This window comes from Chroicocephalus ridibundus, chromosome 1 (genome assembly GCF_963924245.1).
Source record: "Chroicocephalus ridibundus chromosome 1, bChrRid1.1, whole genome shotgun sequence".
In the NCBI taxonomy this organism is placed as follows: domain Eukaryota; kingdom Metazoa; phylum Chordata; class Aves; order Charadriiformes; family Laridae; genus Chroicocephalus; species Chroicocephalus ridibundus.
This window is the reverse complement of record NC_086284.1, coordinates 36,746,982-36,765,162: the sequence shown is the minus strand read 5'-3', so window position 1 is coordinate 36,765,162 and position 18,181 is coordinate 36,746,982. Positions and strand designations below refer to the sequence as shown.

The following is an 18,181-nucleotide window of genomic DNA, read 5'->3' as shown; positions in this document are numbered from 1 at the left end:
GTCTATTTTAAGGAAGTCCTCTTAGACTGTTTGTTAAAAGTCTGTGCGTGATCTCTTCTGTCCTGTCTGATGACGCTCATTCCTACTGTTACAATTATTTCTCCTCTCCCCACCAACCAACCTGGACCCTTCTAGATATTAGAGGTCTGTTTCATTTCTTCTTGATACTCTTTTCAGAATAAGAAGGGATCCCAAATAAAAAAAAAAAAATAAACCACTCAGTTGGACTATATATGAATCTTGGGGAATTTTAATTTTACTTTTTTTCCCACTAAGAACTTATAGGAAAATTCAGGGAATGAACACTAATATCCTCTAATCTTTGCAACTCATTCAGGAAAGCTGCATTAACATTTCTTACTGGTATATTGACACCAAAATTGAAGCAACCTGGAGAAGCCAGCGCTCGCAGGTGGAGAATCACACAGCCTCCATCCCCATTCTGTGTTTGGACCATCTGCCAAGGCAGTGAGATAGCCAAAGACACTTTTTGCAAACAGAAAATGGTTTGGATGATATAGATTGTCAGTGTTCACAGATAAATATCCAGCTGCCAGCAATATGCCAATGGGGCGTGTAATGAGGAAAGCGCATCTCATTAAATCTCTCTCAAAGAACCGGTAGAGTCTTCATTGCCCGTTTGTTGCCTAGTTAAGAGTATGAACAGATACCAATGTTTGAAGAGTCATTTATTTTACATTTTTCCATTCTTTACACCTAGCTAATCTAGCCAGATTCTTCCCAAATTAAGAAGAGAAATTAAGCCAGACTCCAAAAAAATGCAAGTACAATATATTTTAGATTGCAACATTCAACACCATTAGGAAAAAAAAAAAAACACATTCAGGATGCACTATTTCAATACTATTTCAATATATACACAATTCTTAGATAAATTTATTCATGCAGTCAGAAAATGGGCAAACAGCCAAGTCACTAGACTAAATGTCAGTTTATCCACAAACTGGAATTTTACTTCAGGCTTCCATTTGGGTTTCAAAATGATTTGTTGGCAAAACGTTGGTTATGTCTTGAGCCAAAACTGTCTCGTGTGCAAAAAGAAACCGGATAATTTTTTTTTTTTGCTATGGTGACTGTGATCGGCATAATCTCTGATATGCCTATAATCAGCAATAATTGTTTCCCGTTAGCTCAATGGAACATCAACCTCCACAAGGATTTGGACTTTGGTTTTAATTCCTTACACATTACTCCCATGGACAACATCCTAGAAATCAACGGGTTCACTACTAATCATGAATACTTATTAAATTTTAAAACAAAACATATGTGAATAACCAGCTCTAACCAAATACCCTGCTTTATATAGCGACAGAATTACAGATTGCATTCCCAAAGAAACAAAACATTTCCACTCTGTTTCAGCTTTCCAGAGATTTGCTTTACTAATAGTTCCCCTCTTCCCTCAGGAAAACTGGTTTCTCCTTTCTCCTAGATTCTTGAGGTTTTGTTCCTGTTTCTGAATGACTTAGTTTCTCTGGGGCAGCGGACCAACAGCAAATAGGAGGGAAAGGTAGATCAGAATTTAGGAATAAAACAGAAAGCAGAATTCATAATACAAAGTTTTGTCAAGAGTAACATGATCTTGTTCTTCCAGGGTCTGATAATTCTTTTTTACTCCATCTCACTGCTCTCTCTTATAAATCTGGTCTAAGAAAGAGGCATTGGGAGGTATTAGTGGGAGGTGTCCCTGCCCATGGCAGGGGGGTTGGAAGCAGATGATCTTTAAGGTCCCTTCCAACCCAAATCATTCTCCCATTGAAGAAGCTGGTGGTATTAAAGGCCTTGTAACTAGTCTGCCTCCCTAATGATTTTCAGGAGAGAGTGAGGATGCAGAAGGACTGGAACAACATGGCCACACTGAAAATGTGTATACCTCGTAACAGTTTTCCTCTAGTGAATATATATGATACGCAGTGAAGGACGGAGATTTTCTTTCCACTGGACTTACAAGTAACAAGCAAGTTTTGAGAATAACTCGAAGTGACAGTACTAGTAAAAAGCTTCACAAGGCGCTCCTTGCCACGCTGCTGTATTTCAAATTAATTAACCAAATACCGTTCACATAAAAGGCAGACAGAATACTATGGAAATGCCACCACCGGCAAAAATCTCTGAAGTGAACAGATTTGATGGGTGTAAAAAGTAGAGTGGCTGGATAAGAACAGTACTGAAATGCCACTGCGCTCTCTCTCCAGCTGGGGTGTACAGAGTGATATGCGTTTTTTGCTTTCCTCAAAAGCTGGAAAGAGTTTCTAGAACAGAAAAACTACAGGACAAACTGCAGTAATCTTGTAAGAAAGCCACGATTTAAAAGCAAGTTCTAAGGAATTATTCCCGATCAGTTCTTTGATTATGGATCTGTCAAAGCCTGCTGCTTAAGGAAAATTCAGACATATTTTTTAATGTTTATTTATTCTTAATTTTATACCCTGGTTTTCTACAAGACCACTGCTGTCCATGACACGGTTATATAAGCAGGTATTTTATTTAGAAAAGGTGATTGCACAAGACCTACAGCTGATGGGGCAATTCTACAAAAAATTACTATTTATCCTGATTTTCTTCATGCACAGCAGTCTAAAGGGAGATAATCTGTCAAAAGGTAGTTCTCTAGTGGCTTCTGCTGTTAGCAAATTTTTCAGCATTACACCTGCAGAACACAATTCCTCTTCATTTGCATCTCTTTCATTTTAGAAAATAAATTCATTTCAGGCTAACTAAAACCAAACCCAAACAAAACACCCAACAACTGTGTTCAAAAAGTCAACAGGCCCTGCTTTATAAAATTATTTATCTAGCTTTCTGAGAACATACTGGAAAATGGCCAGGAATCTTGTAAGACTGACATTCCACTGAATGCGAATTCTCTACAGCCAGCTATCGGACTAGTACAGCTGTGGACGGGAACTACGAGAGACAAAAAAGCTGCTTAACACATGATCTTGTAAAACAGCTCGGTGCTGGCACAGAATGTGTTATTCAAGGACTTCAGCAGCAGCCTGTGCTTTCCCTCCAGCTGAAGAGACTTCCAGCCCACCTAACTTTTTTGGACTTAAGTAAGATACAGCTTGAAACCAGGAAAATTCCTTACCAACCAGATCTCCGTACTTTATTTAAACACTTTTTGATTAAGCATATGAGCAGTAGATATACAGAACAGTCTTACGTTAGGCCTCCTATTCCCTGACAGTCAAGTGCAGAGCCTCCCTCCCATTTCCCCTCCAATGCACAAGATGGACAAGGGACACACACGGTATGAGACAAGTCCAACAATTAACTACAGATTACCCGGGGAAAGAAGAAAAAAAGCCAACTAACATTCTCAAGAGAAAATTAAAGTCGTTAATATTTACATATTGACACGACATATAAAAAATTCAGTTCATATAAAACGAATATTCAAGTTATAGCAAGCACCTGGAAGTGGACAGTGACAGGAGGAAAAATATGGAATGGCAATTTCCCCAAGGATAAATGCCAGAATTAAGAGCTGAATGCTGTTTTGCCTAGGAACTGCAGATGGTCTGAACTGTGCACCAAAATGGCAGATTAACGTGAGTTCAGACAAATGTGACGTAACAGATGTCAAGGGGAAAAGCAAATCGTAATTGTACATAAAGAAAGATAGTGAGTTAGTACAATGAGTAATCCCTTTTACCCACTATGTCTTGGCAAAGCATCAGAGAGAAGCCATCTGTTTTACATGCAATACTGATAACATTTATAAACTATTGAAGAGGTGACACCAGGAGATACAGACAGTATCAGGATGTTACAACCTGACAATACTGAACATGTCAGTGCCTTGAAGAATAGTCATCCTATTTGTGAAAAAAAAAAAAAAAAAAAAACCATAAAATCAACAAACCCTGAAGGAAACAAAAAGCCCACATAAAGCATTACTTTACAGGTCTAATATACAATACTAATTTTGGAAATAAACAAATTAGCATCTACCAATGTATTTCCCTCTTAAAAAAATAACTACTGCAAGAACTCTTCTCTAAATGGTCATTAGACACCACCTAATCTTTCCTTTCAAAATTAGGCATATTAATTACAGAGCCTAAGCTAAAATTCCCATAATGGTCACTGGTACCATCTATTAAATTTCCCCTGTAATTTCAGCTGTGTACAACCTCAAAGTTCCTCCTACTGTAGTGTGTTGCTTGCGTGTCTCACGTTTTTGTTCCTATATTTACAGCAGTTATATTTCAGCAGCAATTTAAATAATTCTGATTTATTCAAGTTTTCTTTTAGATCAAGTAAATGGTGACAGACAAGACTTCCCCAAAACTTATTAAACTAAAATAAAGGTTCATAAATTATTTGATCCAAGACATGCCACAGAGTATGAGTATAAAGGAGTCAGCATTTCAGTGTAACAATTTTCCTGTCCTAGAATCCCCTGGAAATGCTTCTGTATTGCAAAACTTCTTAATTGTACAGGATTTATATTCTCACCAATAGCAATGATTTTGCTGCAGGTATGACTAACATCCTCAGGCAGAATCAGTTTGGACTATTATCCTAGTTTTCATGTTACTTAGCAATTTATTATGCTAGCTAGTACCTCTCAAAAGTCTTGCAAATTACAACTGGAGCCCAGAAGCAAACCTCTACGGGGGTACGCTGTTGTCACTACGACACTGTAGAAATCACACCCAGAGTAAACCTTCAGATCGACAACTTTTGAGAGACTATAAGCAGGTGAGAAAACAAGCTTAAAACTGAAAGTGATCTTGACAAGTCTGAGAACTAATCTGAAAAAATACAATACAGTAAGAGAAAAGCGGGAGCACGAAGGAAGCTGATTACATAAAGCGAAGGTGGGGTAAGCGCTATGCAGGGTTCTGCAGAAAGGATCTGGAGGTTCACGTTTAGAAAACTAGACATGAGTTAGACATTGCAAGAAATGCAAACATACTGGGTTTTTTAAAAGGGACTGCTGCATGAAATACATCTCTATTCTAAACGCTCAGACTACTCAGCTCTAGCAGAAACTAACCTGACCAGTTCCACACACCATGCTTAAAAAGAGACATGAATCAAGTGCAGAGGGGGAACATAAAAAGAAAAATAAAATCAACCAGAAGCCTTAAAAAAAGGGTGAAGATTAAGAAAAGTGTATTAGTTTAGTCTAGAGATGACTTTTTTATGGCAAGGATATTTAGAAACAAGACTGACTTGCTTTGGGAGGTTATAGAACTCCATCTCCGAAGGTTTTCAGGCATGAATCATGACAAAAATCAGATAGGAGGGTTTTAGATTAACTTGCATCTTTTCTGAAGGAAGAGGAATGGACTAGATCAGCACCATTATCATACTCTCAAATTCCTGGAAAACAGTATAGAGGAGGTGAGTACTCTAGTTCTAAACATGTAGCAACTTTGGGAAGTACCTTTTCTGCAGTGGTCCAAACACCATACCCAGTTACTTCAATGTGTCCATCATGGGAGCTTGCCACATGGGCTGGAACAGATTTGGAGAGATTATCTAGATGTTCTTCTACCCCAAGGTAGAACCAACTGTGCCTAAACCATTCCTGAAAGATGTGTTTGTAATTCACGTGATCCACCTGTGGTTTACAAGCTCCACAGGGTTAAGTCTCATGACCAACAGCAAGGCTGTCTTGGAATGGAGCAGTGGGACAACCTGAAATTCTAGCTGTTGTGGATGCAAGTGAGAGACCAAGACAAAGACTGCTGGATCATCAGAGCCAGGTGGTCAGCCTAGTCCCAGTCTTCCATGGTGATATCTAAGAAAAAGTTGCTTTTATCAACTGCATGTGAACTGCTCCTGTAGTTTCTCCTCCTCTTAGCCTTCAGTGGCCAGAGTATGGGCTCATAGCTGCCAGTCAAGTGAATTTTTTGATGAGCATCTTGTGGAGGTCTTGTAAATCTGACATCCTTGGTGTAAGCTGTCCTATAAAACCTCAGTGACGGATTCAAAATGATTAGGTGATTATTCCTAATTCAATATGATCAGATCTTTCTTCTATCTTCTCACTTCTAGACTGAACAGTCCCCAGTTACAGCAGTCTTTCTCTTACGTTTCCTAAACCTCTGACTTTTCAAAACTAAACAGTCCTCTCTAATACACCCATTTAGACCCACATCTAAACTTCTAAAAATTATATAAAGTGCAAAATTTCTCAAAAACTATGTCAAACATTATAATTCTTTAAAATAGAAATTATGAAGTGACTTTCAGCAAAGACACTATGGCAAGAGTTTCAAGCGTGTACTGTCAATTTTGACAGACACTGTAGTTGCTCAAGTACTGGTTCCCTAGGCATGTAATTCTTCTGTCATCAAAATTAAAAGGTACACCACAGTCATTACACTGCCAATCTTCTTTTAATAGTTATATGTAGGATGTTAGGTATGAAAACAGTGGTGCTCCAGCAGGAGTAACCTACACACGGACACCTAATACCAAGACATCATGTCTTAAGAATCAGTCGCTCCTTAGCAAATATAAAATATATATGTCCCAGGGCAAACTCAATTTTCCATATATCCATAAAGCTTTCTTCATGAAAGGGAAATATTTGTTTCTCCATAAATAAATTATGTATTAGAGTTCAAGCCAAAGTTTTCTAATTGCACTTCAATATGGTCTACCTAAGGCTGTTATCTGTGAATTGTAGAAGAATGAGTTAAATCTATTTCATAATTTAGTTTGACAGAAAAAAAAAAAAAAAAAGCTATTTCTATTCTAACCTCAGAAAAAGTATATGGCGTAATAAGTCAACTGGTAACATCATTAAAGAATAATAGTGCTATACAGACACATACAGAAATGGTTCTTAGAGCTCACATGCATCATCCTGTTCTGCAGAAGTACTTTTGTAGAGCCTTTTGTGAGTATCAAAAACAAAATCCCATTACCACTGAAGACAACTTATTTTGTTTGCTACCGATTTAGGTGATAAATAACAGGACAGAAATGGATTGCAATTCAATCAAAAACACAGGAGAAGAAACAAGTATTTCCCTTTATTAATATATATCTGTTTACCGTACAAGCTATCAATATGTACATGGACATTAAAGATTAAATATTAGTAATAGGTAAACACTCTGTCATAAAGTAATTTATATTGTTGTAACTTATTTGGAAGAATATAAATTTGAACCAGAAGACTGACTTCAAGTATTCCAGGTTGTTTTTAAATCAGTTAGCAGCAAGATAACACGCTAGTAAAAGTGATAATGAGACACCTGTCTTCTTAATATATATCTTATGTTATTCTTACTCCTTGGCCAGCTGTACATTGGTCGGTTTTGCTCCAATAGGTATCCCATATTTGTGCAAAGTGCTGATTAAAATTTCACGCATTTCGTTGTTGTAGGAGTCAAAGTCAAATACATTTCGAACAACATTTGCCAGTCCTTCAGTTGGAAATTTCTGTGAAGAAACAGATGCCCACATTTATTTTATTGAATATCTGTTAAGTTACAGCATACCATTAGATACTTCTAAACCGAATTGTTATAACAGGAACTTTGCTCAACTTAGACAAGTGCTTAAGTCATCTTTTTTTTAGTTCATAGAACAAAGAAGGTACGTTGCTTCAAGTCAGAATGAAGTTACTGGCACTAAAACCTGAATTAAACAAACAAGCAGGAGACAATTACTTAAGTACTCAGCATCATTCATGTTTTAAAGAATTGTTTGCATTATACACATAACAAGATGGTGTAATCATTGGAACATATAATTAAACATAGCCTGTATTTTTAAAATTTGGAGCTGCTTTCCATTAACAGTGAAGATCTGACAAAAATACATATATTTGTATAATTCAGCTGTACAATTGATTTAAGAATTCTGATTCTTAACGTTGAATATAGAAAAGGAGAAGATACACTGCTTACTAAAAACGACTTTAGGTCATGATGGATCTTAGCAGAAACAGAAACTGACTTAAGACTCGCAAATACTTGTTTTCTTAGTGAAGAATACTACTTGAAATGTGCTGTGTACCTAAACAAGTTTATCAAACTTTCGTTACTATTTGCAACAAAGGAAGTTTTGCTACTGAACTCAACTGATGATTTAAGGCCAGTGTGCTCTTCCAGGTTTCAGAACTGCCGCTCACATATTCCCACACCTTTTAATTTTTGTTCTGCATGAAGAAAACACATTTTCCTGCCTCTCATTTCCCACTAAGACCCAGAAGCCAGTAAGACTTAAAAGCCTTGACCGAGCAGGCGATTGAACTCATGCAATTGGAATAAACTGAAATGAAGAAGGTGCTTATTGGTACCTGCAGAAGACACTACAGGTGTGAAAAGCCAGCTTAGCCTTTCCGCAAGCTGGTTCCAAGTGCTCAGTCAGTAACTTCGTCCACTGTCTTTTGATTTACCCTGAAACTCCAGTAGCAAACATGTATCTGTCCCCATTTAAATTAAGGCAGATTCCGATAAGTATGGACCTTAATGTATACTGCCATAATTTCAGGCTTAAATAAGCTTATTTTTCAAAGGAACATTCAGGTAATTTATGTACTGTGCAAAATGCAGGTTTTACTTGCCATTGATAAAAACAGCTGTTTAAGTTGAACGTGTTGACACAGCTAAGTCACTAAGCCTTTTCACAGATACTCATTAATAACACATCTGAAAAAATCATCCTACTCTTGTTAAGACGTAAATAGAGTAAATCAAATAAAAAGAATTTTAAAAAATAATCAACAAATTACTATATATCCTAGAACTTTACCACCTATCTGCTTTATTTTACCCTTTTTTTGGCAAGAGATTGGAGTGAGAATCTTTTTATTTTAAACTTCTCACTTTTTCTTCATATGCCTTTCATTCAAATACTAGATCTCTGAGACAAGGACCTGGATGCCCCCATCTTGGTATGGCACATTTACAGTGATGAAGATAAACATGTGAAGAAGCATTTTAGGGAGTTGAAGTCTTAATTGTTTTTTTCCGCATTAGTGAGCAAGGCTGGTACAAAAAACTTGAAAAACAGATTTAACAAAAGTGTCAGAAAAATTTATAAATATTAGAAGTAAAGCTACTTGAGCCCTGAACAACAACTGAAATAGAAGAAACCAGAAAATTTTCATGAATGTTTTGACCTGTACTCTTCATCAAACATCAGCCTTAAACAGGAGCTTAATATTTTCCCAACTTAATAAATATCTAATCTCTAAAATAAAATAACCGTGACACAAGCAATACTAAAATTAACTAGTTACTGTGGTAGAATGGAATACCACTGCTAGAAATAGGCTTGTACAAACCTTTTTTTAATCTGTGGTGTACACGCCACAGAATATTTCAGTAGTCGTGCTGGTATAAAAGCACGCTAAACTACGTCCTGCTTTTTCAACCTGCCCATGAGGAAACTATTACAAGTTCTGCATTATTACAGCTTAGCAAAATACAAGTTACTGTGGGATAACATAAAGTTGTCCTACAGCCTGTGCCATGCTGGTTACAATATTTCATTCAGTAAGGAATGGATAGGTACTAAAAATAAAATTTCTCCAAACAGTTATTCTAACTAAAGACTGTAAAAACATTTCACATGTAATGTAAATGCAAAATGTTTGTGACAATGTTCAGTAGTGAAACTACTAACTTCTATAATTTAAATTGTACCTTGGAGTCAAAGTAAACAAGATATGCAAGAATAAGAAAAAGCCCACAGCCTTATAAAAATGTACACCACAGTTAAGTTTAAAAACATGTAAAGCTAGTTAGTACTCAGTGTGCAGGACCCTCTCTCAGTCTGTTTTCAAGTGAGTCTTCGTTTCGATAACAAAAACAAAACACGTCCAGAAGCGTGCATGCTTTATATAACCAAAACCTTTCCTTAAGTAATTATTTCAGAACACTTATGATGATGAATACCACATTTTACACGTTCTTCCCTTCTCACTGTGAAGTACAACCAACAAACTGGCACCAAACTCTCTCGTTTACTCATGACCTACTCTTTTACCTGCCCTCAACTAGTTACTGCAGAAATCTTTGTCAAGTGCTTCAAATATTATCTGGTTTTCACTAGTAGTCTCCAAGTAGGTCCATGGTTTCCCGAATCATTGTGTAACTTCTGATATTGGTACCCTTCTCCGCAATGAACTGCTCAATAGTTCCATGCCTCTTGATCAGTAGGACATCATAAAAAAATTTATTGCCTCAGGTACAACTGATCGCTGCTGTCAATAAAACCTGTTTTGAACACAAGCCACTTGTGAAAAGGCCCTTCACTTCAGTTATTAAAAAAGTCACAACTTTCTTCTTTCAATCAGAACAAATCCAACCACTTTTAACTGCCTGGACAACTGCTTACTGAAGAAAGGCAATAACAGCCCACTTGAAGCAAATAAAAATAAAAAAAATCAGAAAAAAAGAAAAAAAGTTTAATGTTTGAGTTGAACATTTAAAAAAAAAAATCATTTGGTTTCTATTGATTTTTAAAACCAGATTACTGGAGAAAATATTGATCTCTCATCAGTCTGTCTGGTTCTCATTCATTGATTCTTCCCCTTACAAGTGACACCTCTGTGTGTACCTCAGAGTATTTTCACAGTTTAGATTCTTGGCTATTCCTTAAAATAGCAAGTAACATAGGTTTTGATTTTAACAATTTTATATTTTTATATATATATTTTATGCTTTATTGGATACAGAGTTGTGACAGAATTCAGCTTGGTGAAAAATCCGTATTTTTATGGATCTAACTTTCCATGAGTACATGTATTGCTATAGTCTGCTTAAAGGCTACCAGCAAAGTAGTACTTTCCTAGCACAAGTATAGAATCTTAATTAAAATATGCTATACACATTGAGGTCTACTGTACTTCTACCACTACCCTGAAAACAAAGTGACAAATTATTTGGTATCCAGTCTGTAATGAATCCAGATTTTTGTTTGAGAGACTTCTACCTTGTGTTCTTACTACTGCTCACTTCCCTACATATTCCAGTGCCTTCAGACACTCGCATGTATCCCATCCTGCCAGCAGCATCCCAAAGGCCCACCCTGCTCTCAAGACACTAACAGATCTCTGCCTACCTGCTCATTCCTCCCTGCCCTTGGCTTCCCCCTGTATCCCTGATGTCCTTTTCTTGAGCGCTGCCAGCTCTCTCTGTGTCTCCTCAGTTGTCCTGTCAGCAGGGCATAAAGCACCACGTCTATGGCTCATCCTGGGCGACAGGAATACTAATTGATTAACCAGTGCTCATGTCTTCAGTGGGCACCGTCTACTGCCAAGCAAAACAGCTGAATTTTCCCCCTGCCTTTGCATTCACAGGAACACTAATTTCAATCTCTTCCACTCTGTCACATAGCCACTGATTTTGATTAAAGCAGCAGACACCTAATTATCTTTGAAAACTGGTAACTGAGATTCACTGTGGTTGGCCAAAAGGGTAAAAGGTTATTATCGATGTGCGTTTGGCAGCAAGGTGAGAAAGGGATACCAACTGTGATTTGATAAGCCTAGTTTCCTTTTGAGATTAGGCCGAACAGAAAAACGTACTGTCTTAGCACAAAAGTGTACCGAACAGGCCTAAAAGCATGATGATTAGTAGAATTCAGGGCCAGAAGGTACCTTAGACATTCACTGCTTGAAAACTGTTATACTAGTGCCTACTGTTAGGAAGTAATCATAGAATGGTCTGGGTTGGAAGGGACCCTAAAGATCATCTAGTTCCAAGCCCCCTGCCGTGGGCAGGGACACCTCCCACTAGACCAGGTAATCTCAGGTACAAACAAGAAAAAAGGCCTACGGAAAAATCTCAGCTTTCCCAAACTCAACAGAGTTAGTAAAAAAGCTATTTCCATTTTATCTGGACTGATGTGGCTTGCCTGATCGCCATCTACCAGGGACATCAGGTTAATCTTGACTCTGCAAAACAGCATACAAAAGATCTTGTGAAAACTAGTATATTAGATTGCAGAAGAAGCAATCATAGCATCCACCAGTAGTTATGGGCAGCACATGGCAACCCAACGGAGAGAGAACAGAGCTTCACAGCTTGCCCGTAAGTCATTATAAGCATCAATAGTTCCCACATTTGACACAATCTGAAAACTGCAGGTTGAGTGAGACAAAAAGGCTATATTCAGGACACCTGCAATCTAGAGCCGCAAGACCCTAATTCCCTATACAATCTGTGGGGAGAAACAGGTGCAGCAACCAAGTTAGGCAGCCACAGTGGACAACTTTCCCTATGCCTGCAGTTTTAGGTCTTCAAACTAGTTTGATGTCTCAAGCTTCACCAAAAAACCTTTTCCTTAAGAAAAAAGTTAGTATAGAGGCAACTTAGCTCCGAATGCAGCATCTAAGCTACAACTAAATTGCTATGGGTTCCCTACTTGCATAATCTTTATGGGAATATGCTCTTGTAACTACACTGTAGACACAATCTTGTATGTTGACAACTACAATTAATCAGATTGCAGAATTTAGCCTAATAATGCGTTGATGTCACAGTAATCAGAATATTCTCTTTACTGACTAGCCCCAACACTCAGATCCTCTCTCAGATAACAGTAATCAACAGTAATTTTTTCTCTGAAACAACCAACTCTTTTTTTGCAGAAGCAAAGAGGTACAAAATTATGTGAAAGAAATCAACACAACAGTACAAAGAGAGTGGGTCTGTGGAACTGCTGTAAGGGAAATTGTTTAACAACATGACTAACTTCCCTCCTTCCTTCCTAAGGAGCAGCAATTTTATTGACTCATTTCCCTCCTTCCTCTTTCTTCTCTACCTGAAGACCTAAAAGCTTCTTACTTCAGAATAACCATTATGTTTATATTCATTGTTTACATTTGGCTACTCCCAGCCTTTTTATGATTCAGATTGAAAAACAAGCTACAGTAAACAAAAAGTTGCATCCTCTCAAAGAGATGGGGATTTTGAAAACAAATGTTACAGAAGAAATCAAAGCTGCATGTTGGACATTTCTGTGGATATTTACACTTGGCTTTGAAAGAGGTGAAAACTTAGTAGACGGGAAACTTCCACACTGATCTGTGCCCAATGTCCAGGCTGAAGTGATCATACTAATCTGGTTAAGTGAAGGAGACGGAAGCAGAGGTTAAGTGCCCTTAAAACAATTAGCAATGCAGATCTTCCAATCTTCAATTAGATGCTATTCACGCTCAAAGAACAAACGAATTAAGTCCATATGTTTCCACACCATTTGGTGACAGAAGACAGCGCAAAGTTCAGATTACTTGGAGACAGAAGGAAGGAAGGAGGTTAGGATGGAAGGTAGGAACAGCCAAAGTATGAAGATAGGAAGTTCACTGAAGAAAAACCCTAAACCCCCAGCCTTTCAGCTGCACAGCAACTGTTCCTCAAATTTCTAGTTTTTCCACTTTCATTTAGTATGTAAGTCTGTGTTTAAAGAAATCAGTGACATTATCAATATGGTACATGTTCCTATCAGTTTGGTAAGCAAATACCTATCAACTGTTACTGGATCCTAATAAAATACTCTGCTTACATGTTTATTTGGATGGATTCCTCAACTTTCAGGTCTGAATTTTGTTAACTCTTAGTACGAAATTATAAAGACAGCATTATTTTTTATTTATATTGTTGACATCATAGTAGCACCAATTTACTTTGTCTCAAGACTGCATTGCACCCTAGACACCACAGAGCACAAAAATCTATCCTCCCCACAAAATCTAGATGAACTAAAGACTAAAGACTTTTAAAAGTAGTAATTCTAAGCTGCAGGATCTAAAAGTCTGTGTATGTGAGTATGCTCCTGAGCACAAACACAAAACCATCATGTGACCTTGTTATACTATGCAGTGTTAAACACGGGAACAGGAGGTCAAATAATTTGTGAGAAATTATATTCTAATTGTAATAATTACATTAATATTTCCACTAATCCTTTTCAATCTAGGATTCGGTAATTCAAGGAACAGTCTATAAATTAACAAATTACCGAATTTATGCTTAGAAAATAGAACAAAATAAAAGCACTGCTATTTCCAAGCGCATTAAGATAATTTATATTTCAAATACTTCAAACAAACGGATCCTTTAATTTGTAAAGGCAGAAGTCAGGCTCTACTGTAATCTTTAAAAAAACCCATCATTAAATCAGAGTTCATGATTTTTCAGTTAAAATGTGTGTAGGAAGCAATCATGCATTCTAAGTACTTGTTTGCTAAGTTGTTATCCATCTAACATTTTCCTTAGAAAAAATCCACCAGTGATGTATTACTGTTATGCAGCAGGAACTTGTTTTCCCCCAGGAAACGATTAAAACCAAAAATTTTACAGCAGCATAAAGTGAGCAGTTGAACTGTCCTAGAAGCACTGTATGCTGAATATGGAATTCTATAATGAAGGCTAAGATGAACATTGCATACTGTATTCTCAGTATGAATGTGGTATTTTCTCATGCAGTAGAAAAACAGACTCTCAGGGGGTTTTTATGTCTATAAATAAACATACAGAAAAAATATCTGCCTTTGTACATCTGCGATCCTTACCCTCAGACTACCTGAGCATTCCTTCAAAATGCAAAACTTTTCATAAGATTGAAATAAAAATGCGTGATCAATAACGGCATCTTTTTTCTAAAACCTTCACGCCTTAAAAAATTAGTAGTAATGAACTCAAGTTTTCAACGAAATCTGACATACTGTACCTGTAAATGTTTTACAATATTCACAACTTCTCTAGTTGAATAGGGATAGTTAATAATTCCTTGGTCAGCTAAGTCCCTGAGTTCTCCAAAAGCAGACACCAGTTTCTGAAGAATTGGCTCTGGAACATCAGGACCATATTGTCTAAGCATAGCCAATTCGGACTCTGGTTTGGGATTATCAACAGCATGGCAACTAAAAATGTCCCCTAAAAAGAAAAAAAGCATACAGTTAAGTAACTTATAAAAAGATAGCATCACAACAGCCCCTTTAATTCTCATACAGCACCTTAAATGGAAAAGCAATGGCTCAAGAGGATGCAGGGTACCTGCTTGTTAAAACAAGACAAAAGCTGCTCTGAAAAATGTGAAGGATGAACTTGCTATGAAGAACATCAAGGTTCCTGGCGACACGGAAATCTCTCCTGTCATTTTAATGAAGGTGATCACAAGGGAGAAATTAACTTCAAGAAGAGACACAAGTCAAATGAATCCAGAACAAACAGAAAAGAAAAAAGGTTTAAAGAAAGAACAACTGGTTAAATGGAATCAACTTGTGAACACCTTCAAAACACCACAGGATGCAGGGTAATCTTGATATGCAGGAATGCCCTAATGCAAACCCAAGTGAGAGTTCCAGGGGAAATCCTGGATTTATCTTTTCTCTCCGCTTGTTTTGAAGTATGGTAAGAAATTTGGCAAGAGAGTCTTTTCCATGTATTTGCATTATATTAGTCCCAATCATATAATCTATAAAATTGAGTTTATTCGTAAAGAGTCCTTTAACAGTCGTACAAAACTTTGCAGAAGCATGATTAGATCCTGCTGAAAAAGAACTTGGATTAAAAGCAGAAGAGCCCCTCCGCTTGAAAAACAAAATCAACGAAGAACTCCAAAACCTCAACCAAGCCTCTGCGGTGCGGGCCAAAAGCAATAATGCTGGGATGATCAATTTTGTTTAAAGGGTCCATGTAAGGAGGGAAATTGGGCCAAGAAAAAGAAATCGGCTATATTGAAAACATCTTGGGGCAACATAGCTGGGTGGAATTCAGAGCCAACGAGTCTCTGACACAGAATGTCCATTCACTGGGAACTACATCTGATAAACCAAAAGCTACCGTGCAATATGGAATTAGGTTTTGCACCTGCTTTTATGAGGAGGTTATTATTTTTTTGCAGAATAAGCATTACAGCCAAAGCTAACGGATAAAAACAGAGAAATTAAGGTGCCTGCATATAAATGGCTAAACTAACATAAATAGCACAGTCAGTGGAGTCTGGAGGGATATTCAGTTCGTAGCCCTGGTGCAACACTGCCAAAGCCTTGCCAGACGCCCACTTAGACTGACGCTGGACTATACAGGCCAATGAATTCTTCATCACTTGCCCTTACGCAATGGAAATTCTCGTGATGAAGCTGCAGGGAATCTTTGCTGATCCACAGGATTTTTAGGACCTACCAGGAGCTTTCTGAAATGAGGTTGCTGTTGATGTGAAAAACTTTGATGTGAAACTTGGACAGCCTTACCTGAATCTAGGATGAATTCAATATCTTGTCAAATATATATATTTTAATAAGGCCTAACACACACGGCCATGGGCAAGGAGAGGCTAATGAGGATTAAGAAGCAGGTAGTACGGTGCTAACACCAAAAAAAGACAGTAGCCTCCACTGCTGAGAGGAGAGAAAAGAACCATCCATCAAGCTCCCATCTTTTGAACTGAAGAGGACAGCACCTGGCCCGTGGCTTGTTTGATACAGGGAAAAAAAGCGGTGAGCGGTTGTATCAACCATTGATGTCAGGTATCAAGCTACTTAAAGCTCATGTTTTTGCTATATTTGTATACAACATACACTCATAAACAAAGATTTCTTGTAACCTTGTCTGTCTGTTGTGCTTTTCCAACTCCCGTAAAACAAATTAGTTGTAACACAGATAATCACATATAGCTGTTCACTTCAGGGCAAGTTCATGCACTTCTATTAAAATATATAAATTTACACCTTAGTCTTCAAGCTGAATCTTACCCTGAGTGTCTTATGTGAAACAAAGTATCAATGTGCATAAGGACCCCTTCTCCACATGAAATCTAATGAATAAAGACAGTCATTCTATTAAACGATTCTATTAAAGATCACCATTTAACATGAATCGCTTACCTAATGTGCCAAAAAAGTCATTACCCAAGAAAGGAAATCCAGGTCTATTTGCTAGAACTATCATTCTAAAATCAGGATGAATAACTATGACATTTTCTCTCCCCTCTACATGGGCTTGATCTGGAAAAGAAATAAAATTTATTAACTGCATATTTAAGCTTTGCATTATAAATGAATTAAACAAACATAATTAGATTAGAAGAATTCTTAGAATTCAAAGAATTCTTCTAATCTAATTATGTTCTTCTTAGAATTAGAAGAACAGTTACAAAAAAAGGCTGAATGGCCTCTTAGCATGCCATTCAACTATGAGTGTTCTAGGTTTCATTTTAAAGTTTCATGATTTGTTTCATGAAAATTTAACCCAAGTGTTTCATTTAAAACAACAAAAACGCATCCAGTGTTCTTGGGGTGGGGACTAGCTGTCCTGTTTACATTTCATTTCACCAAAATGCTGAGGCCAATGATGAATAAAGTTTCTTTTTATATAGGTCTGACATTATCTGATCTGGGAATACAGGACTGAAATTCCTCCTGGATATTACAAAAATATGTGAGAAGCCAGAGACACATGATTTCATACATGTGAAGTATCCGTTTCTCCAAAATGAGTCAAACCGGTCCCACTTGTTCCTTTACTGCATGTTTCCAGGGGCACAGGGAGTTTAGGAATCCTTTTACCTCCTCTAAAAAACTAAAGTAATAATTGAGACTGGCTAGCAATATATTTTAAAAAATGCCCACCTACAGTTTATAATGACAAGCAAAAATCAAGCGTTGTGCTACACAAGTGCTGAATGATTGCTCCATTCATACTTAAACATTGTTCCCAACATTGTTAAAAACAAACTCATTACAGCGCCTACTAACACCAAGAGGGCATTTCAAACATGGCCTTTCTTTGAAAAATAATGAAAAATATTTAGTTCCTGTAATTCCCATGAATTAAACTCCAGTAAATTACAAAACACTTTCATCCTGCAGGATATATTTAAATAATATAAGCACATGCAACATTTGATTAGATGAAAGCCTTAACAATTCAACTTTATATATACTCATATCTTCAATCCTAGATTTGATCAAATTATACACCAACTGTCCAGATGGGCATAACCAAGATCATAATTTGGTCAACTAGACCTTTACTTCTTATGGTGAATTAGATGCAGAGGGGTCAACTTACAGTTTGTTTGGCAGTTTGTGGGGGGGGGTTGTGTTTTTTTTTTTTTAATTTTCAGCAAAATTCATGAGAATGGTAATTAAGAAAACCTTTGTGGCTATTGCAAAAGCAGTAAAGAAAATGACAGTAAATTCTTTAATTGTTAACCCATTAGCATC

The 18,181-nt window shown here is 37.1% G+C and overlaps 1 protein-coding gene across 2 annotated transcripts in view; it reads right to left on the bottom strand.

Moving 5' to 3' along the window:
• The window catches only part of VWA8 (von Willebrand factor A domain containing 8), a 204,453-nt gene that overhangs the window by 72,611 nt on the left and 113,661 nt on the right, over window positions 1-18,181 (bottom strand). For both annotated transcript variants that reach the window (XM_063335017.1, XM_063335028.1), the window contains exons 24-26: window positions 16,841-16,960; window positions 14,683-14,888; window positions 7,286-7,437 (exon numbers count right to left, since the gene is read on the bottom strand). In XM_063335017.1, coding sequence (XP_063191087.1) covers window positions 7,286-7,437; window positions 14,683-14,888; window positions 16,841-16,960 — 478 coding nt within the window. The remainder of the gene's footprint in view (window positions 1-7,285; window positions 7,438-14,682; window positions 14,889-16,840; window positions 16,961-18,181) is intronic.